Source organism: Ambystoma mexicanum, chromosome 1p (genome assembly GCF_040938575.1).
Source record: "Ambystoma mexicanum isolate Mex_15411 chromosome 1p, UKY_AmexF1_1, whole genome shotgun sequence".
NCBI lineage: Eukaryota > Metazoa > Chordata > Amphibia > Caudata > Ambystomatidae > Ambystoma > Ambystoma mexicanum.
Window position 1 is genome coordinate 503820549 of NC_090921.1, and position 21585 is coordinate 503842133.

A 21585-nucleotide genomic window follows, 5' to 3' on the forward strand; every position below is an offset into this window, starting at 1 on the left:
AGTCACAGCAACCCCGCTGCTGAGTCTAGGACTCTGTGTGGATGGTTGAACACTTAGTTAGGAGGCCTAGATAACATCAACAGCAACCCCGCTGCTGAGTATAGGACTCTGTGTGGATGGTTGAACACTTAGTTAGGAGGCCTAGATAACAGTCACGGCAACCCCACAGCAGTCACAGCAACCCCACTGCTGAGTCTAGGACTCTGTGTGGATGGTTGAACACTTAGTTAGGAGGCCTAGATAACAGTCACAGCAACCCCACTGCTGAGTCTAGGACTCTGTGTGGATGGTTGAACACTTAGTTAGGAGGCCTAGATAACAGTCACTGCAACCCCACTGCTGAGTCTAGGACTCTGTGTGGATGGTTGAACATTAGTTAGGAGGCCTAGATAACAGTCACAGCAACCCCACTGCTGAGTCTAGGTCTCTATGTGGATGGTTGAACACTTAGTTAGGAGACCTAGATAACAGTCACAGCAACCCCACTGCTGAGTCTAGGACTCTGTGTGGATGGATGAACACTCAGGTAGGAGGCCTAGATAACAGTCACACCAAACCCACTGCTGAGTTTAGGACTCTTTGTAGATGGTTGAACAGTTAGTTAGGAGGCCTAGATAACAGACACAGCAACCCCACTGCAGTCACAGCAATCCCGCTGCTGAGTTTAGGACTCTGTGTAGATGGTTGAACTCTCAGTTAGGAGGTCTAGATAACAGTCACAGCAACCCCAGTGCTGAGGTTAGGACTCTTTGTAGATGGTTGAACAGTTAGTTAGGAGGCCTAGATAACAGACACAGCAACCCCACTGCAGTCACAGCAACCCCACTGCTGAGTCTAGGACTCTGTGTGGATGGTTGAACACTTAGTTAGGAGGCCTAGATAACAGTAGCAGCAACCCCACTGCTGAGTTTAGGAATCTTTGTGGATGGTTGAACACTTAGTTAGGAGGCCTAGATAACAGTCACAGCAACCCCGCTGCTGAGTCTAGAACTCTGTGTGGATGGTTGAACACTTAGTTAGGAGGCCGAGATAACAGTCACAGCAACCCCGCTGCTGAGTCTAGGACTCTGTGTGGATGGTTGAACACTTAGTTAGGACGCCTAGATAACAGTCACAGCAACCCCAGTGCTGAGGTTAGGACTCTTTGTAGATGGTTGAACAGTTAGTTAGGAGGCCTAGATAACAGACACAGCAACCCCACTGCAGTCACAGCAACCCCACTGCAGAGTCTAGGACTCTATGTGGATGGTTGAACACTTAGTTAGGAGACCTAGATAACAGTCACAGCAACCCCACTGCTGAGTCTAGGACTCTGTGTGGATGGTTGAACACTTAGTTAGGAGGCCAAGATAACAGTCACAGCAACCCCGCTGCTGAGTCTAGGACTCTGTGTGGATGGTTGAACACTCAGTTAGGAGGTCTAGATAACAGTCACAGCAACCCCAGTGCTGAGGTTAGGACTCTTTGTAGATGGTTGAACAGTTAGTTAGGAGGCCTAGATAACAGACACAGCAACCCCACTGCAGTCACAGCAACCCCACTGCTGAGTCTAGGACTCTGTGTGGATGGTTGAACACTTAGTTAGGAGGCCTAGATAACAGTAGCAGCAACCCCACTGCTGAGTTTAGGAATCTTTGTGGATGGTTGAACACTTAGTTAGGAGGCCTAGATAACAGTCACAGCAACCCCGCTGCTGAGTCTAGGACTCTGTGTGGATGGTTGAACACTTAGTTAGGAGGCCGAGATAACAGTCACAGCAACCCCGCTGCTGAGTCTACGACTCTGTGTGGATGGTTGAACACTTAGTTAGGAGGCCTAGATAACATTCCCGGCAACCCCACTGCTGAGTCTAGGACTCTGTGTGGATGGTTGAATACTTAGTTAGGAGGCCTAGATAACAGTCACGGCAACCCCACTGCTGAGTCTAGGACTCTGTGTGGATAGTTGAACACTTAGTTAGGAGGCCTAGATAACAGTCACGGCAACCCCACTGCTGAGTCTAGGACTCAGTGTGGATGGTTGAACACTTAGTTAGGAGGCCTAGATTACAGTCACAGCAACCCCACTGGTAAGTCTAGGACTCTGTGTGGATGGTTGAACACTTAGGAGGCCTAGATAACAGTCACATCAACCCCACTGCTGAGTCTAGGACTCTATGTGGATGGTTGAACACTTAGTTAGGAGGCCTAGATAACAGTCACAGCAACCCCACTGCTGAGTCTAGGACTCTGTGTGGATGGATGAACACTCAGTTAGGAGGCCTAGATAACAGTCACAGCAAACCCATTGCTGAGTTTAGGACTCTTTGTAGATGGTTGAACAGTTAGTTAGGAGGCCTAGATAACAGACACAGCAACCCCACTGCAGTCACAGCAATCCCGCTGCTGAGTTTAGGACTCTGTGTAGATGGTTGAACACTCAGGAGGCCTAGATAACAGTCACAGCAAACCCAGTGCTGAGTTTAGGACTCTTTGTAGCTGGTTGAACAGTTAGTTAGGAGGCCTAGATAACAGACACAACAACCGCACTGCAGTCACAGCAACCCCACTGCTGAGTCTACGACTCTGTGTGGATGGTTGAACACTTAGTTAGGAGGCCTAGATAACCGTCGCAGCAACCCCGCTGCTGAGTTTAGGACTCTTTGTGGATGGTTGAACACTTAGTTAGGAGGCCTAGATAGCAGTCACAGCAACCCCGCTGCTGAGTCTAGGACTCTGTGTGGATGGTTGAACACTTAGTTAGGAGGCCGAGATAAACGTCACAGCAACCCCGCTGCTGAGTCTAGGACTCTGTGTGGATGGTTGAACACTTAGTTAGGAGGCCTAGATAACATTCACGGCAACCCCGCTGCTGAGTCTAGGACTCTGTGTGGATGGTTGAACACTTAGTTAGGAGGCCTAGATAACAGTCACGGCAACCCCACTGCTGAGTCTAGGACTCTGTTTGGATGGTTGAACACTTAGTTAGGAGGCCTAGATAACAGTCACGGCAACCCCACTGCTGAGTCTAGGACTCTGTGTGGATGGTTGAACACTTAGGAGGCCTAGATAACAGTCACAGCAACCCCACTGCTGAGTCTAGGACTCTGTGTGGATGGTTGAACACTTAGTTAGGAGGCCTAGATAACAAGCATAGCAACCGCACTGCTGAGTCTAGGACTCTGTGTGGATGGATGAACACTCAGTTAGGAGGCCTAAATAACAGTCACAGCAACCCCACTGCTGAGTTTAGGACTCTTTGTAGATGGTTGAACAGTTAGTTAGGAGGCCTAGATAACAGACACAGCAACCCCACTGCAGTCACAGCAACCCCACTGCTGAGTCTAGGACTCTCTGTGGATGGTTAAACACTCAGGTAGGAGGCCCAGATAATAGGCACAGCAACCCCACTGCAGTCACAGCAACCCCACTGATGAGTTTAGGACTCTGTGTAGATGGTTGAACACTTAGGAGGCCTAGATAAAGCTGTTGCTGCTGTCCGGTTTTGATCGGGTGGTGACCACGAGGGTTTTGTGTGGAAACGTTGAGTATGGCATGGGTGTCAAATGCATCCTGTTTGAAAAAACATCTTTTGACTGCTGCTGTGTCTCACCCAAGAGAAATCTAAAGTTTTTAACTCCCAAGTGAGGTTGCAGGCACATTCCCATTTCTTCCAGAGAGGGTGTTGGTTGGTGCTGCAGATCATGGGTTCACTTTTAGTTGGGTTGAGTTTCAGTCGACTCATCATCATCTTCAAGTTATGTGCCATACCATGCCATGTGCCAGAACATGCCATGTTAATATAACGCACCATTGCACATATCAGGCGGCTGAAGTATTATTTGGGGAAATGACATAGCTAAGGCAGAGTAATTGACTATTACCGATTCATTGGAAGGCATCACCTTGAAGATTCTCAATTGCTCTAAGCTCTCAGTTCCACCAAATGGATGTCCCATAGTTGATCTCGGCTAGCCTTTGAACGTCAGTCTGTTGTAAGTATGTATGTATGTATGTATGTATGTATGTATGTATGTATGTAGATTTTGTGCGCAGCACTTGAACCTGCTTAGAGGTTGCACATACAGTGATGGGTATCGAGGTATCTTGGGACATTTTCTCTTGATTAATTAATGAAGCACCGAGTTTGAAGGGCCTGTGTGGAATTGGTAGCCGGTGCTGAGATGTCAATGTAGGTGGGATATGGTCCCTGTTTTACAAATCCTTTTTGGAGGGTGCTACTATATTGGCATTCCAGCTTGTTCAGCCACGTTGGAAGGGTATTGCAACAGTCAAAGCAGGAACAATGCTCTCTGAGTTGCCATTGCAGGTCTGAGTATGCTTCTGCGTGCGTTCGATGAAGAAAATGTTTCTAGCCTTCTCTCGGGTCCTGCTTGGCTAAGGTATCTTATTGCAAGTTATTGCTGTGGAAGTGCCCAATATGGTCTTCAATTTAGGCTCCTACTGTACAGTCATTATGGGTTCTGCATTAATCACTCATGCCCTCTCTGCAGGTACCAGCTGAACAAGATCGTGGTGGACACAGCCGCGGGACCCTTTAGTAACCACACCGTTGTCTTCCTGGGCTCCGACACGGGTACCATCCTGAAGTTTCTAATTAAAGCCAACGTCAGCGCGTCTGGGCAGACGGTCGGACAGAGCGTGCTTTTGGAGGAGTTTGAGACCTATCACCCAGAGAGGTATGTCAAAGGGGGCCGTTGTTGGGCAGAACGTGATAGCTCTGGAAGAGCGGGAAACAGAGTTGCACGCACAGAGTCTTTGTAATCACGCGGAGGGTATTCATGGGAGAGGTGGTTGTGGGTGGATTGAAGAAACAGGAGGAGTAAGTACCAAACAGTTCATATGCGAACAATGCATCTACGCCCCTTCGTTCTGGTAATTTTCTCTTCCCAAACACTCGCACTCCGACCGATCCGTGGTTCTGAGCTCTGCCACAGGACATTATTCCAACTCCATTGGGTCATGCTTCCCCATCTTAGAGATTCTGCCAGGGGAGTTGTGCCATCAATGACTTGAGGCACGAGTGGGGGGCGATATGCTCTCCTCTATCATATACAAACCTTTGAGTAAGAGGTCCCGCACATAGTGGTTAGTGAGTACCAAGTGCCAGGTGACATAACTCCTCCCTGTCTGTAGGGCAAGACGCAAGGCAAACCTTTTGCCATCTTGTCTTTTCTGTATGGTCAGGAGCACGCTGAATGTATTATTCTGTTCAATTTCAGGGTCATCATTTTCTGTAAATTCTTACAGATTTTTTTTAGCTACCATTAAATCCAGACACTCAGAACCTTTTTTGTTGCCTATGGAACATCCTACTTTCCATAGGAAACTATTGATGTCCCGGAAGGGAAACAGATATTTGGTCTCCATCCAGGGGCAACCAGAGACCCTGCCACCTTTCCCCAGAATACTCTTTGGTAACTCATCTTTCCAGAGCCCTGGGAGGAATACACCTTCTCTGGAAACGGCCTGGCAAATTCACAGACAGCTGCTTGGGGCTTAAGATGTAGGCAACACGCATTTAAAGAGTTGAATGGGCAATGTTGCTGTCTCTTCTCTAATTTGTTTATTTGTTGTCCTTTCCGTGCATGTGTGTATGTCATGTATTTTGCCTAATAAAAAAAGTATGTAAGGTTTTTTGTCTAATAAAACATATACAACATATCAAACTGAGAATGGCATCCATTAAGCATCGGATAAGCACTTAGCCAACCCCCATAGCCAGATACAAATGAATCATGAACAGGGCTCTCTCTCGCATTTCACTAAAACGCTCTCCCAGTTGGGATCCCCCCCTACACACCTGTGCTTTCACAAATAAACAACGATACAAAACCGGTGCAAACCTCTGACTGCTGGCCAGCAGCCAATGGTCTGCTCACCTCTCCTAATAGGGCATGACCCCCAAGGGATGAACCAGCAAGGCCCCAGGCCAAACATTCAAAACCTGTCCAAGGGGGAACATGTGCTGTTCCCCCACTTACCTGGTGCCACAGCGTTCTCTCACGGCTTGGTTCTCCAGGGACTCCTTGTACATGCTGTCTCTCACCTGAGATTCCAGACCTATCGGTGTAAGGGCCAGTTACCCCCTCAACAGAGTCCACTCTTCTCTCGAGGGACCTCCCTGCAAATCTATTTGGCCTGTAGGTGCCACTCTCTCATGCACATCTCATCAAGCAAAATGTACCGCTGAGCTACGTGGTGTCAAACCCACTCTAGTGTCTTCAGGCTTCTTCATTCAGCCGCCCTTCTTTTGTCATCACAACTGCCCGCCAAGTGACTAATCCACAAGCGCATATTACCACACACCTAACCATGTCAACTCTTATGTCGCGCAACAACAGTTCTTGCGGACAAAAAAAGGCCTGTGTCAATCAAGATTTTGTGATGTGATGCACCAATATCACCCCACCCCCACATCTCTAATCTTTGGTGTCCAGGTCCACCATGCATAGAACATTGACATCCCGACCCTTGTCCTTACATGTTCACAGCATTGACATCCCGACCCTTGAACGAGTCTTACATTGAGATGCTCACAGCTCCAACATCCTGATCCCTAGCCTGGCATGTTCATTACTCTACTAACACTAACACAGTAGTACAACACGTACACAGTTTGGAAGACTAGCCATGAATCTGACATGTAACAGTTCTAACATTTTGGCCCTTAGTCTACCATGTTCATACAGCCACTCATTCTACTCCCAGTCAGAGTAATCTTACGTGATCGTCCCGTCCTATCCGTCCTATCACCATCTGCCTGTCTTTCGTGTTCTTGTCTCTGCGCCCCGAGGCTCGCGAGCTACCGGCGCAATATAAATATTAAATAAATAGTTTGGGCAGACCAGCTCAACACCGTCTGACATCTTCACGGCTGTGTCTTTGTGGGCCTTACACAAACATGCTCCCAGCTCTAGCGTCCTAGCCTGGAGCCTACCATGCCGTCGAGGGACTGACACCCGGTCAGGTGCACGCATGGCAATGCTTGGGTTTGACCCGAAGGTCTCTTTTGTTTGCAGGTGCGGCCAGGGCAGCGAGGAGGACCGGAGGATCCTGGCCATGGAGCTGGACAAGTCTTCAGGATCCCTGCTCTTGGCTTTCTCGCCCTGTGTGGTGAAGGTGCCCATCGCCCGCTGCCCCCTACACAGCAGTTGCATGAAGTGAGTCATTCATTTTCTGCAGCAAATGAGTTCTAGCATGATGCTGTGGTATAAGGGGTCGGGGGGCACACCAGATGTAACACAACTGACCTTTGATACCAGGGCTCTGGTCCTAAAAAAAAATGTGGGGGGACTCTGGCATATGCAGTGAGAAGTGACGTCACAGGCAGTGAACTTAAATTGAAAGGAATTTGCATATTTCACTTGAGGTGTCTTTTCCAATTCCAAAAATAGCACAGGACATGTAAATATTTGCCAAGAGAACAGATTTTCATAAAACATTGCTTGCTAAGTAGAAATGCTGCGCACATTGTATAGTTTAGTAGGTGTAAGAAAACATGTCCTGCACAGCAGCAAGTCATTTTGAGATATTTTACCCCAACCCATGTGAGATTCGTGTGGTCTCGTGGTTAAGTTTCTTGCCTCACAGCCACGCGATCGGTTTTTCGAATCCCGTGGCTTTGTTTATCGAGTGGGGACAGCACTATTTTTTTAAATCATGGAAAACATACAGGTGGGACGGCGTCCGCCCTCGGAAAAAAAGTGAGCAGATGCCATCCACCCGCATGTCCCCTCGACTCAGGGGCGGACTGGGAAGGGGTGCAAGGTGGCAATTGCCCCCTAGGCTGGCTGGGCTGTTTCTCCCTGGGCCAGAGCTTCAAATTGTAAAAAGAACATGTGAAATCCAGTATCTAGCCTGCCGTGAACTAAGCGAATGCTCTCCGGCCTGCTCGGCTCCTGTATAGATAGTGTGAAACACTTGTCTTGATTTCAGCAGTATTGCAGATGTGCCTGGGCGGTCCCTACACATGGCCCTCCCCAGCGGGTGAGAGTGAGAAGAACCTAGGCAAAGGGGCATGTTCATATTGCCTAGTCTAAGGTACACATTCAAATGACAACATTCTATGACCCTGGATAGTAATATTGGCACCAATGCAGGCTATACACCATTGATCTGTTAGAACCATCAGCAGCTTTTCACACCTCTTACTTGCCAAGGAAGGAAGGCTCCATATCTTAGAGTTTGTCCCCAGGTGTATTCTGTAAGAATGCTTCTCCTTTCCTCTGGTGAATTTCTTGATCCCTGGCGGTCTCATTACAAAAAGATTTTAATAGCATCCTGGAGAGCAGTGATGGATATTACTATATGGGGCTTATAGAAATGGATGTTAGATTACGTGTGGTACTCACTATTCGACACAGTTGAAAAATATGCACAGAAAGATGTAACATTAAAGTATTAATTATTAGTAGGCTTCAAACTAAGGGAGTCATTCAGAGTTGGGTGGATTTATTTCTGAAATACCGTTGCAGAAAGTTACAACCTCCACCAGTGTTATTTGTGAATATCTCTCCAACTCAGAGTTTACCACCGGCGGAGATGGTATTATTCTCCAGGTGGTAACATAAACAGTTGTTTTTATTTTAACAAAATGACAGCCATTTACACCATCAAGATGAAGGTGGAAATGGATTATGTACATTAATGGTTAATACCACCACTGTACCACAAACAAAATGTGGGTAAAGTGGTGAGGGAGAGCATTGAGATGCCGCCCTTTTCACTCCCTTACCACGGCCCATTGTAAAAACATTTTCACTGTATTGAAATTAGAAGGGCCTCCGTACAGGGAACAGTTTTCCAAAAAATGGTTCCACTTTGGCCTTTTTTAACTCCACTTATTAGGTGGAGCTAAAATATTCAGATTTTCAGAAGAAAATCTGCTTAAAATACCCCCGTCGCTTTTCCCATGGAATACTGCAGGTGGTATTTGAACAAATCCTGACTTGGGCAAACAGTAAAATTGGCGATATTGGCCGAATACCATTCATTTTACCATTAGTACCCAACTCTGAATGACCCTCGTAAGGTTATCATTTTTTGTCTTGTCTTGGACATTCTGATCTGACCAACAAAACACACACATAGAAATCAACATTTTCACAAATATCAAGTCACTTGGACAAAGATGCATTCTTCCACATATGCTATACCCAATTGCAACAACACTCAACCACATCACCACAGTCACACAAACCAAACACAACTACGCACACACACAAACTTCCTCCACCTTCCTTGAAAACACAAATTAATCTCGATCTTACTCATTCTCCATCACACAACCCCAGATGGACTCTCCTTGCTGTTCCCATGAACTAAAATATGCAACTGACTTTCAAGAAAGTGCATCTTGGGAGCAGCATAAAAGCCAAGTCCCCTCTGCATCTTTTGCTCTGCATTGTTGACGTGCAGACCCCGTAGCTACATTTACCAGTACGATCCCGACCGCAGCTTCCCGCCATACCTGGCAGAGGACGATTAGCAAATCAAGGTGGTTTATTGTCTACATGTGAGCCAGGGCAATAGAAGGGGGTGTCTGACAAGGAATTGGTGACTGAGCAATGCGGGCACGTAAAGGGGCTGTGAGGAAAGGGAATTGAGTCAAGGGTTAAGGGATGGTGCAAAATGCAAAAGGAAGTCTGAAAGTTAATTGTGTGGAAGATGCTGATGGGGCATCAAGGATGTGGTGCAAAGGAAGGACGCTGGAGACTGGTGGGCAAGGAACATAGGGTAAATGAGACAGGTAATCTGGAAGGATAGGTCAGAAAATTGAATGCCTGTTCCTGAAATCTGTGCCTAACCTGCATGTCACTGTACCAGATTATGGGGCTGGATCAATCCCTCTCTTTTTTCTCACAAAGTGATGCATACTTGATTTATGAACATATGTTTCAATTAAGTCTTCTCTTATATTTTGTCAGGTTGCTTTGTCATGTGACTTGGTCTTTTTATTGACAGTCTACTAGTATAGCCCTTGAATAACAACTTTGCAGAAAGCGTTTTGTTGGTTCTATTAATGAAGATGAAACCAGAGAAGATGAAGTCTCCTCTGCTGTCTAGGATTAAAACTGTGAAACCAGGAAGCTGTGGCCTAAAGTCCCGTCTACCACAAATGACACATTATGTTACCTCGACCGCATCACTTTTCATCACTGTACTTTGTTTTCCTGAATAGTCTGTAGGTAAAGTTTCACTCATATGGGTCTATAATTGATAGTGTTACTCCATACATAAATGTGAACCATTTATATAAGTAGTGATGGAGAGGCAGCATGCCAAGTGAGGATTTTGTGTTGGGGGCCGGTAAACAGGGTGCCAGTTATGGCTTTTGTGTTGTGTTCTGGAGAGGGAGGGAGCCAGGTATGGATCGTTTTCCAGGCCAGCGCGTTTGGATCTTAGATTGAAGGCATACACCCTGACTCCTCTCTACTAATGGAGATGAAGCCTGTTGTACAGTTATAAACTGGGACACGCAAAACCCGGGCTCAAATGCAAGGTTTCCCCATTTCACCAAATTATATTATCCTGGTGAAGTAATTTTACTAGGATTGTATGTGAGGGAGGTTCCCTGGGGCCTGCGTCTCTAAGAAAACACAGACATAACTTTCTGAAATATATGTTGCATAAAAGGAACGCAATGTCAATGAGTACATGGGCAGAGAAGTCGGTATTAAGCTTAGTTGTTCGGGAAGCTGAGGACGCTGCTATGTGGTTTTGTACCACGGCAGTATGGGCCAGAAAACTGTACTTGCCTCCTCCCCTGCCTCGACTTGTGCCCTGTTTGCTACTATACCAAGTGGCTACCTAGGTTGGCACCAACAGGAAGGAGCAGGAGGCAAATCATGCCCGACTGCAGGGCACAGGGGTGTCAGAATAGCACTTCGCCCTAGGCTGCATACACCGCTTAACCAGCATCACTTTGTCAGCGGAACAAGAGAAGGGCGCGGAAAAGCTCATCTGCCAGACCCCCTCTGGCCGTTGTGGTAATACAGGCTCGGTCAGGCGCCGGCCACAGGGGCCAGCGCTTGATGGATGCGTTCTGGTAATGAAGTGCTCAGCTTGCTAAGCTCCTTGGGTCGGCACTTTCGCTGGCAGCTTTCAAATGATTCGCTTGAAACATGAGCTGTTTACTTGGTCGTTTGCAATAACCACAGAGCACTCTCGTCACGTATAAGCGCACTGTACTGCGGAGGAGCCTGGCCCGTGGTCGACAGCGGACTACACCGCCTGTGTCTATTGGGAATGATACCATTCCTCCCATGAGGGGGTAGTGCTGACACATCTCATATTCACTGTTGTCCTATTTATTTGTGCCTTAAATACAAGATTGGGTGGGGTTTAAAATGATTTCTTACGTAATTCTGGAGGAAAATGTATCCCTTTAGCACTAAAGTGGTTAAATCAAAGATGGGCTGGCATGCAGGACCACTGGGAAGCTTGGGCCATCGACCACGAAAAGCAGAACCCACAAGGCCTGGGGAAAAGTGAACCACATATCTGACCACACCCTTGTACACTGCTAAAGCCCCGGTTATGTTTAATATCAAATACTCAACATAGGACATCAGCCTGCAGAAACCAAAAAGGAGCTCAGACCCTCTCACCACAACGCAAGCCACAGTGCCGTCACGTGCTGGCGCCCGACAGGGAAACCGGCCAGACTAACCACTGACTCTACAGACTTACCCTCCATTTCTGACCCTTACTCACTACATGCAAAGTCAAACCCGCCACCTTTACGTGCCTTTTAAAAGACCCTGTTCCTAGACTCCAAACATAAAAACTCTGCATCTCTAAAACCAGCTGAGGCACCCAGCCCCGGGCCATGTATGCCCGCACTGCAAACAAGAGGTACTCCCCTGAACACAAAGCCCCGGATGCTCCGAACGCATCACCTAGAAAGCAGCCATGCACACAGAGATCAGGGTACTTCCGTTCTGCACCATCCACACACAGCACCCCAATCTCTCTTGTTCCCTTTCCTCCTAACTAAGCAAGCACTTGTACTCTTTTCCAGATCAGCCAGAGCACCTGGGGACCATGTGTGGTGCACATCCTAATAACCGGACATGGGATGCAGCTAGGGTAGTGGCAAGAAGGGTTGCTGAGCACTGGAAGCAAGCTGACCTTATGTTCTCCCTCTTCACATTTACTCTTCTTCCTCTGGAACACTTCTCTCCCTCACCTCTCCCCCACATGCAGTCCTCCTCCCTGGTTGGGTGATCTTTCATTTACACTCTGTTTACTGTCTTCGTCATAACAAAGAGACTTGTCAATTTCATACCAGTTTCGAGCCTTTATGTTTCCCCTCTCCTGTCCCCCTTGCAGGAAATGCAATGGTAGTATGTGCGGAGTCTTTACTGCCTAAAGGACTATGGTTAGGGTTCGGATGCACAACTCACAGAGCCTGCCCACCTGCTCATCAATTGTGCAGTCAGGCATTTCAATCTACCTTGTGTTAATTGCATCCCTTGTGCCTCTTTCCTCTCATGCTGCGGTGGTGCCTAGGTCTGAAAGTGGTCCCCAAGAGCTGCTGTGAAGGCTCCATTATGCATCTGGCTATGCTCCCTCTACCCCCACCTCCAACCCCTCGTTCTAAGAGTAGCAAAGGATTGCAGTGATGATATTGAGGAGAAAATCCCCTGTAACTGGTCCGCGACAGCCACTCCCCCCTGAGGAATCGAGGGATGAAGCCAAGCACCGCGGTCTAAGAACCAGCCCAGAGGGTGCCCATACTGGCGTACGGTTGTAAGTAACGGAGAGTTAAATCTTGCAACAGATACAGTCAAGTTCTCTGCAAAGCTCTCCTGCATCTCCCAGCGCGCAAGGACCCTTTATCTGACAGTCTATTCAGCATCTATTGTGTTAGTTCCCAAAACTGGCAGGATGAGCAAGGTCTTCCCTGTCAAAGAATTAAACATAGGTAAGCATTCTCCGGTAGAAGTCCGAGTCGAGTAGACCTGCACTCCATCAGCAGCGCTTTTCCTTCCTGTGATTGACTCGAAGACACTCACTTATGCATTGTTAAATCAGCTTCGTTTGTTTACTGATTAGTGACACTGGTCCCGCATAAACCCCTTTGCTGTGAAAGGGAGGCGCGATTGTGCAAAACTCTTGTGAATGAGAGTGCAGCGGGTTTATCACTACGCTCAGCGAGAATTGGTCAGTAGAACGGCCTAGGGAAGGCTGTTACGTGCCGCCACACTTTGCCCTCACGCCCGTGCTCCATTTCCCTAGGCCTGCGCCGGGGAGCGCTTCTCCCTTTCTATCAGATTCCTGCTGCACACTTCTCTTCTCATCCATGGGCGCTTTACTCCTGTCTCCCGCTGTTGTCCTAGGGCTAAGGCGCTGTACAAATGTTAACATAAATGCATAAATAAGTACATCTCACACACTGACTTCCCTCCCCTCCGGTGCATTTCTCTCAACCTGACCTGCACTCTGTCCTTCCACTTCCATGATCTTTTTTCCTTCTCCTTCACCTCTTACGTGCGTGCTGCACTCTACACTGCCCATTCCCCTTCCTGGATCCTATAACTCTCATATTTCACTACACATTCCCCTTCCTGGGGCTCTATACTCCTTGTATATCACTGCACATTGCCCTGCCTGTGATTCTAAAGCCCTCATATTCCACTGCATATTCCCCTTCCTGGGTTCTATAATCCTTGTATATCACTGCACATTGCCCTGCCTGTGATTCTAAAGCCCTCATATTCCACTGCCCATTCCCCTTCCTGGATCCTATAACTCTCATATTTCACTAAACATTCCCCTTCCTGGGGCTCTATACTCCTTGTATATTACTGCACATTCCCCTTCTTCGGCTCTATAACCCTCATATCATGGCACATTCCCCTTCCTGTGATTCTAAAGCCCTAATATATCACTGCATATTCCCCTTCCTGGGCTCTATAATCCTTGTATATCACTGCACATTGCCCTGCCTGTGATTCTAAAGCCCTCATATTCCACTGCATATTCCCCTTCCTGGGTTCTATAATCCTTGTATATCACTGCACATTGCCCTGCCTGTGATTCTAAAGCCCTCATATTCCACTGCATATTCCCCTTCCTGGGCTCTATAATCCTTGTATATCACTGCATATTCCCCTTCCTGAGCTCTATAATCCTTGTATATCACTTCACATTCCCTTCCTGTGATTCTAAAGCCCTCATATTCCACTGCATATTCCCCTTCCTGGGTTCTATAATCGTTGTATATCACTGCATATTCCCCTTCCTGGGCTCTATAATCCTTGTATATCACTGCATATTCCCTTTCCTGAGCTCTATAATCCTTGTATATCACTTCACATTCCCTTCCTGCGATTCTAAAGCCCTCATATTCCACTGCATATTCCCCTTTCCGAGCTCTATAATCCTTGTATATCACTGCACATTGCCCTAACCCTCTCCGGAGTCTACTCCTCTCATTTTACGGCCCAGCTGCCCCTCTCCTATATTTACAGATCATGCCCAGCACGTTGTCCTCCTCTCTCTGGGCTGTATGCTTCCCATATCTCACATGCAAGGTACCCATGACCTCTCTGAGCCTATAATCTGCATATTTTATCTATATGCGTCCCTTTAACTCTCTGGGTGCTATGCTCCCTATGTCACCTGCATGCTGCCCTTTCACTTTCTGGGACCCTCAGCCCCATAATATGCCTTCACACTGGCCCTCCCCCTGTAGCACAGCGCCCTTTCCAGGGTCTCTTCGCCCATCTAAACCTCACCCTTTCCCTCCTTGGGCACTGCCTTTTTTACCTGGTCGCTATACGTTAATTGTTCACTACACACTGCCCTCCCCCTCTCTGGGCCCTGTACACCCCATACTTCACTGTACAAAGCCCACACCCCCCCCCACCTACCTTCCCACTCCCATGGTCCTATGCCCTGTGTGTATTAGCTGCATGCCGTTTCCTTTCCTGGGCCCTATTTTCCCTGTTCTTCGCTTGTACACTGGCCCACCCCTCCTTTGGCCGAGTGCTCCCTATTCCCCAACTAAGTGCTTCCCTCCCTGGGCCGTATCCTGCATGTGCCCTGAGGGGATAGATTTTTCAGCTCTGCTTCCCTAGATGTCTCCTGTGGTTTTTATGATGTGCTGGGCCTACTGCACAGTTAATTCCTGGTTGGTCTGATGCAGAGAGCTCCATGTGTCATTTTTACTTTACACTTCAGCGGTCTGCAAACCCCTCTAGTCCTGAGACTGAAAATCACTGGTCTGTCAACCTCTGCAAAGGTCTGGTGGTGGTGTTGTTAAAAGGCACATTTATGATTTATGATGTGTGTGTTTAGAAAGATGACACCATTCTGCTCCAGTGACCTTGCTTGATGTTCGGGAGGAAGTGCCCCATTGTTGCTCGTTTTGAATTGATTCTGCTGCTCTGATTGTTGTGTAATGCTTGCTTTTGTGATGCCTGCTATATTGGATGTTTTCCTTGTGGTGGTGAAAGGCCCCGGTGTCGGCACTATCTTAAACACGGTACGAATGAGGTGCTACATAGCGCTCGGTACAGTCCCAACCTGCTGAAAAACCCTCTTAAAGCATCACAGTCCACAACGTGGCAATAGTAGCGCAACACAACCCATTTGACTTTGCACGTTATGTTAAAAAGCTTTTAGTATGCAGGAGGAGCAGTGTCTGGAGGAGGTGGCACAGCTGTGTGGACAGCTTGTATGCTATTCGTGTGGCTAAACCGTTGTTCGCATATTGTCTACGAGGTTGGACTGCAAATTCCACAACGTCTTTGGATACCATAAGAGAACACGTCTTTTCTGATGACTGTCTGCCTCTGGACTGCGAGGTCTCCCCATCTTAAAGCAAAAGCATGGATTGTCATCCCCCAGGATACACACTATTTTGATTCATGTTATTGGCTGGAGTGTCCAGGGGAAGACATATAGAAATATAAATAAATAAATAAATAAATAAATAAATAAATAAATACATACATACATACATACATACATACATACATACATACATACATACAAACACAAGACATTCTAAACCCAATCAGAATGTAAGAGTGAGATACTCTGTAGTGATGTGGACTAGCCACATCACCGCGCAGAAGGGACAGTGCGGTGATGTCATCACGCGATGGGGTGGATGATGGGGGAAGGAGCGCACAGGCGGACAGAGGAGCGCGGGGAGCAGAAGAGAGTGTTAAAAGTTTTGTGCTGACCAATCGATCTGTATGGAGTGTGCTTATTCAGTGAATCCTGATCCTTACAATGGTTACGAGGATGGGATCACAGGAAGAAGGAGCAGGTGTCAAGCATGGCACAATCTCAGGCTTGCAACATACAGGAGGTAGGGGGCGGGGCTTCCTGAAGAGGCGTGTCACTGCTCTTCTACAGACCGATTGGCGCTGTATGGTCAAAGAGAGACAGAACAGAACCCGAAGGAGAATGGAAGAATCAAAGAAAGGATCAACATGGAGTAGAAACCTAGAGGCGAGAGAAGAACAACCAGACAATCTCTAGGATCTGCTACAGAACAACCCTCCTTACAGGTGGAACGGATGGAAGACAACACAAAAGCACAGCGGCAAAAAGAAAGGGAACACCAGAGCCCACCAGTGAAGGTAAGAGAAGGAGGAAACCAGGTCCCCGAGAACCAGTAGGGTGAGAAGACTACCCAGAAAATATAAAGACTATGTAATACACTAGAGTATTGTTCAACAAACGGGAAGGATGTAGTGGCGCGGACTAGCCACGTCATTGTGCAGGAGGGACAGCCCGATTACGCCATCACGCGAGGCGGTGGATGACAGTGGAAGGAGCACACGGGCAGACAGATGGAGCACGGAGAGCAGGAGAGAGCTGCTCCAGCTTGCCGCTCCATGCAGATCATGTGCGTGAGTCCTTATATAATCACTTATTGTTAAACTGGCAGCAGGTGTGTACTTCACATTAAAGGTTTTGTGCTGACCAATCCATCTGTGTGGAGTGTGCTTATTCAATGTACCCTGATACTTACATACTCCTATCCTTTGTTTTTTAACCCATTTGTTCAATTACTTAATATTAACAGCTTTTCGGATCCCAGCGTCTTTTATTATCATTAATGTTATTAATGTATAAGCATAAGGGATAATGGATAATGTATAATTAATATCATTTTGGCATCACTGTATTAACTCCAACAGTACAAGGCTCCTGATGGCACTGTACAAAGTTTGGCTGAAGGTGGAAATAAGACTTAATATAACCATATAGGATGATATAAAGAGGAGTTGATGTATAGCCATCGTTGAAATCCATGAGGGGCTGTTGGCCAATACAGGCCCCTATTTATATAGGAATTGTAACAATACTGAAATTAGATTGACATTCCATCTGAAACTCTCATTGGAGAATATGCAGTAGTATGTGGTAAGATCTGGTTCCAGAACTATTGTAAATATGAATCTAAAATGAAGCTGTTTTATATGGTTTTTAGGAAATGTATATTTAGAGAATTTAATGTATTGTCTTTTTTGGTAATGTCTTATGCAATGTTTTTGTTAATTATTGATGTTTTTCTCATTATAATTTTGTTCTTACTTAAGGTATATTTTATGTGTAAAGTTTCATTGTAAACTAAGTCACAATAAATTATTATTATTATTATAATGTATAATTGCGGCTTATATTTCTGCGAGTGAATGATTTGTGTGGCTTTGTATATTACCATGCTCAGTCCCTATATATTTACTGGGATTGCATCTATTTTCAATACTGTAATCTGAGACCATCTGCTTTCTGCACAGTACAGCCTGAGTGTTCATCCTCACTACCAACAGGTGAGTCAAGTATTCTTGTAAACCCACTTGCTTTACCTCAGACTAAGGGTGGCAGCGGCAAGCTTATCAATGAATAACTTTGAACTTCACTAAATGTCCCAGGTGTCCCTAGACCAACTCCCAGTCCCACGTTAACTTTCCCTCTCGAGGATCCAAGCCCTGGACATTTCACCTGCAAAAAGCCTCGGACTGGCCTGTACGGCAATAGGCCCATGGCCAAACCAAAAATGCAAAATGCTGGTGTGGGTTCGTGTTTTGGGTCAAAATGGGCCACTTTGTTGGCCAGTGTGAGCCAGTTTGATGAGTTACTTCACTATGTGGCTAGTAGTTTTGACCAGTGTTGCTGAATAAATGTTCTTTAAAATGCACAATTTGCATCAGGTTTTATCAAAAAAACTCCCCCCTGGGTACTATTCAAACAGTGTCACAAAAGGAATGACTAGCCATTTGCAATTGCGGGCCACTTTTTCATTGGTGCCCGGGACAATGTCATGGCCCAGTCCGACCCTGCCTGCAAACTCCCCATGCCTGCGCTCTGCACAACCTCCGTTTTCCGCCTAAAGTCTCCTTTTCCTGTTCTGTGGGCACATGCCCGCGAGCTGTCCTTCCACTCGCCCGGCAGCATGCTCCCCTCAGCTCACCCGCACACTGGTGTTGCCCCTCCTCTGGGCATATTGTCCATACAGCTTTCATGCACTCTTGGACTGACCCCCCTCCATATGCCCCGCCCCTTCATGGGCTTGATCAATTCTCCCTTTTTATCCTAACAAAACCGAGCCAGTAAGACTGCCCTCAATGGGCCGTGGCGTTCTTCCCTGAAGATAGCCGCATTCTGGAAATATTCTGCGAGCTTATTAAAAGCATTTCTCAAACTTCGGGGGCTGAGTGATCTCGCCTCCCCTGCAGCCGCCGACAGTTCTGTGCCCAATTAGGGGGCCTGGAGACTCAATTATTTACAGGGCCCGGTGTCAGCCTGGCCCTGGGGAGGCGGATGAAAGCGCGCGCCTGCTGCAGAGGGCAGGCAGAGAGCATTCTGGGAGAGGAGAAGCCCCCAAACAGGGATGAGGTAAGGCCGGGCGAGCCTCACTCTGGCGATGGGGGCAGGAGCTCTTCTGGTTGTGCCTGCCCCCAACACCCTTTCACAACAGAGCCGACTCATGCACTAATGTGCCTCCGTGCTGGGATCTACCGGGCAATGCCCCACGCTTGTGCTGCATTTCTCAGGCTCTGCACCCTGCTCTCTTATTCTCTCTGTGTATTCTCTCTGTGCCTCTCTCCCTCTTCTTTTATCTTTATTTCTCGCTTGCCTTTTCTCTTCCGGCCGCTCTCGCTTTCCTAGTCTGGTCTCCCCTCTCACTTTATTCTATCTCTGTGTTCCCATGTTTGCATCAGGTCCCCAACATCGCCTTCATTGCCCTGTCAAATATATACATAAAATACCAGCTAGCCCCAAGTTCCACAGTCCCCAAAGCATATGTTCCATACCTGCGCCCCCAAATGTGTGCATGGCTCCTTTCCATGCAGCAAACATCCTCCCACCCCGCGCGCAACCACGTCCCAGCGCTATACCCAACGTCAATGGGACCCTCTTGCCTCACGCACAAACATGGCGACAGGTGTAGGTTCCACCGCCACGGGCCCATGGACCTGGGGTTGGAAAACGCAATTGTGCAGGCTGACTGCCCACCCAGCTACAGGCCCTGCCCAGGCAACAACCACCAAACACTAGTATATTTTTCACCTCAAGCTTTTTGAGTTGTTTTGGTGGATGAAATCAGACTTAGCGGGAGAGAGTCCACTGAAATCTATGAACAGGTATCGGGCTAGCCTTGTTTATGAACTAACTCCATGCCGAGCGACATCCGCCAAAGGCATGAGTTGAGGGGTATGCCGCCTCTTTCTGTTCAGAAAAGATGACGGCCTGCCTGTGATGGTGCCATGAGTGAGACAAGGGCCAATTCCTCCTGTAGCGCATGCCCCTCAAAATATCAACATTATGTATGAAAAATAGAGCAGACCATAAAATCCTGTATGAACAAGGCTTTTTGTGGCGTGCAGGCTGATGTATTGTGGGCTGGAAAATGCCCGGACATGTTTCACGTTCTCCAGCCACGTGGAGGTTGACATATATGAAGTCAGTGTGCAACATGTTTTCATGCACAGTTGAGATCAGACCTAAATACCATTACCAGTAGTTGTCAAATAGGGCAGAGTTCTGACACCTGCCTGGTCCTCTACTAACACGTGGGTAAGATTCAACCTATCGGGGCAAAGATGCATGCTGATGTAAATCGGGGGCACTGCAGCTCAAGAGGGTGGCGAAAGCATTCCTAGACTTCACAGGGAATTACACTGTGATTAGGAGACCATAGTAGCTACATTGACAAAGGTAACATCCAAAAAAGAGGCAATTGACTTCTGTAATGAATGAATTGTCCAGTTTGGTTCTTTCCTTCCCATCTCCTCAACACTCCCTACTTCGCTCACCTCATCTCTATTTTCACTCCACCTACTTTCTCTCCTGTTCTCATTTTCCTTTCCTGCTCTCTGATCTCAATCTTGCCTCTCGCACCTTCCGTTTTCTCTTATTAACCTCCTCCCTCCCCTTCTCTCTTGATGAAAAGGGTGAGAATGGAAGGGAAGAGGCAAGAGCCACTCCTCATCCTTCTCTGCCTGTTCCCATCCACTCCAGTGCTCCCCTTCCCTTCTCCATCGCCTTTCTCTGTTGTGCATACAGCTCTTTAACCCACCTGTCTATTGCATAGCTATCTAAACCACCAAGCTCTCTTGCACCCACAACTCTCTCACAGCCTGTGATCGACTCTCCACACTATCTGTCCCAGTTCCCCTCTCATTGGCTCTCATTTCCTCACTGCCATCTGTAGAGGAGGATTCAAATACCCCTACCAGAAGCTCCACCCCCATGTTGCCTATATGTTGGGAACCAGAAATTGCAACACGTGCAGCACCAGTGAGGATGCCTGTACCGCAAAGAATCCTGGAAACAAGGTATCCATTGAGAAAGCCCTATATGCACGCACAAAGAAATAACGTTCTTCTGAAAGAGGTCCCGGAAGAAGTATAAAATGAGAGAGAAAGAAGACTGGTGACATCACGCGAAGCAGAACTGACACACCCTGAGAAGATACGCAAGATGAAAGAACATAAACATTCTATAAGATCTGAAGAGGGGGTGTCAAAGATGAGCAACATTTCAGGCTCGAGATGAAGATGCTCATGCAAAGAAACGCTGAAGAAAATGCAAAGTCATTTTACACTTGTACAGATGCAGTAACGCAAGTAGACAAAGTGATCTTAAGGCTGGCTACATAGTGAATAGTTTGCGGCGATGCCTCCCATGCATATACATAGGAATGTATAGAACCTGGATGCTCCACGATGCACTTTAGCCAGGCTTGAAACCCCATGATTGGGAAGGGAGTTTTTAGTGTGGTGCAGTTGGAAACAGCTAATGGCGAAGGAGAAATTCAAGAAAGGCTTGGCTGGCCCAGCAGCAAGAATCGAGGCCACTGTGAGCCTGGTTGTCCATCAAGTAGTTACAATGAACATGTGGCAGAAACAAACTTCTGTTTGAGGTGAAATGAAAAAACACTGAAGGTGTCAAAAGTTCATCATTTAATAGTATATGCAGCGAAGAGCTCGAAAACGTGGTCTCCAGTCACATGGTCTGATGAAAATAGACATTGGGCTGAGCTACACCAAAACCGGAAGATAAGACCATGCCACAATCCCTTTAATTCTCAGGCACAGAGAGCCTCTGC

General features: G+C 47.2%; 1 protein-coding gene across 1 annotated transcript in view; it reads left to right on the plus strand.

Annotated features, from left to right (window-relative positions):
* SEMA6B (semaphorin 6B) overlaps positions 1-21585 on the plus strand; it is a 563759-nt gene that overhangs the window by 453132 nt on the left and 89042 nt on the right. Inside the window, exons 13-14 of the mRNA XM_069649360.1 lie at positions 4493-4678; positions 7022-7162. Coding sequence (XP_069505461.1) covers positions 4493-4678; positions 7022-7162 — 327 coding nt within the window. The remainder of the gene's footprint in view (positions 1-4492; positions 4679-7021; positions 7163-21585) is intronic.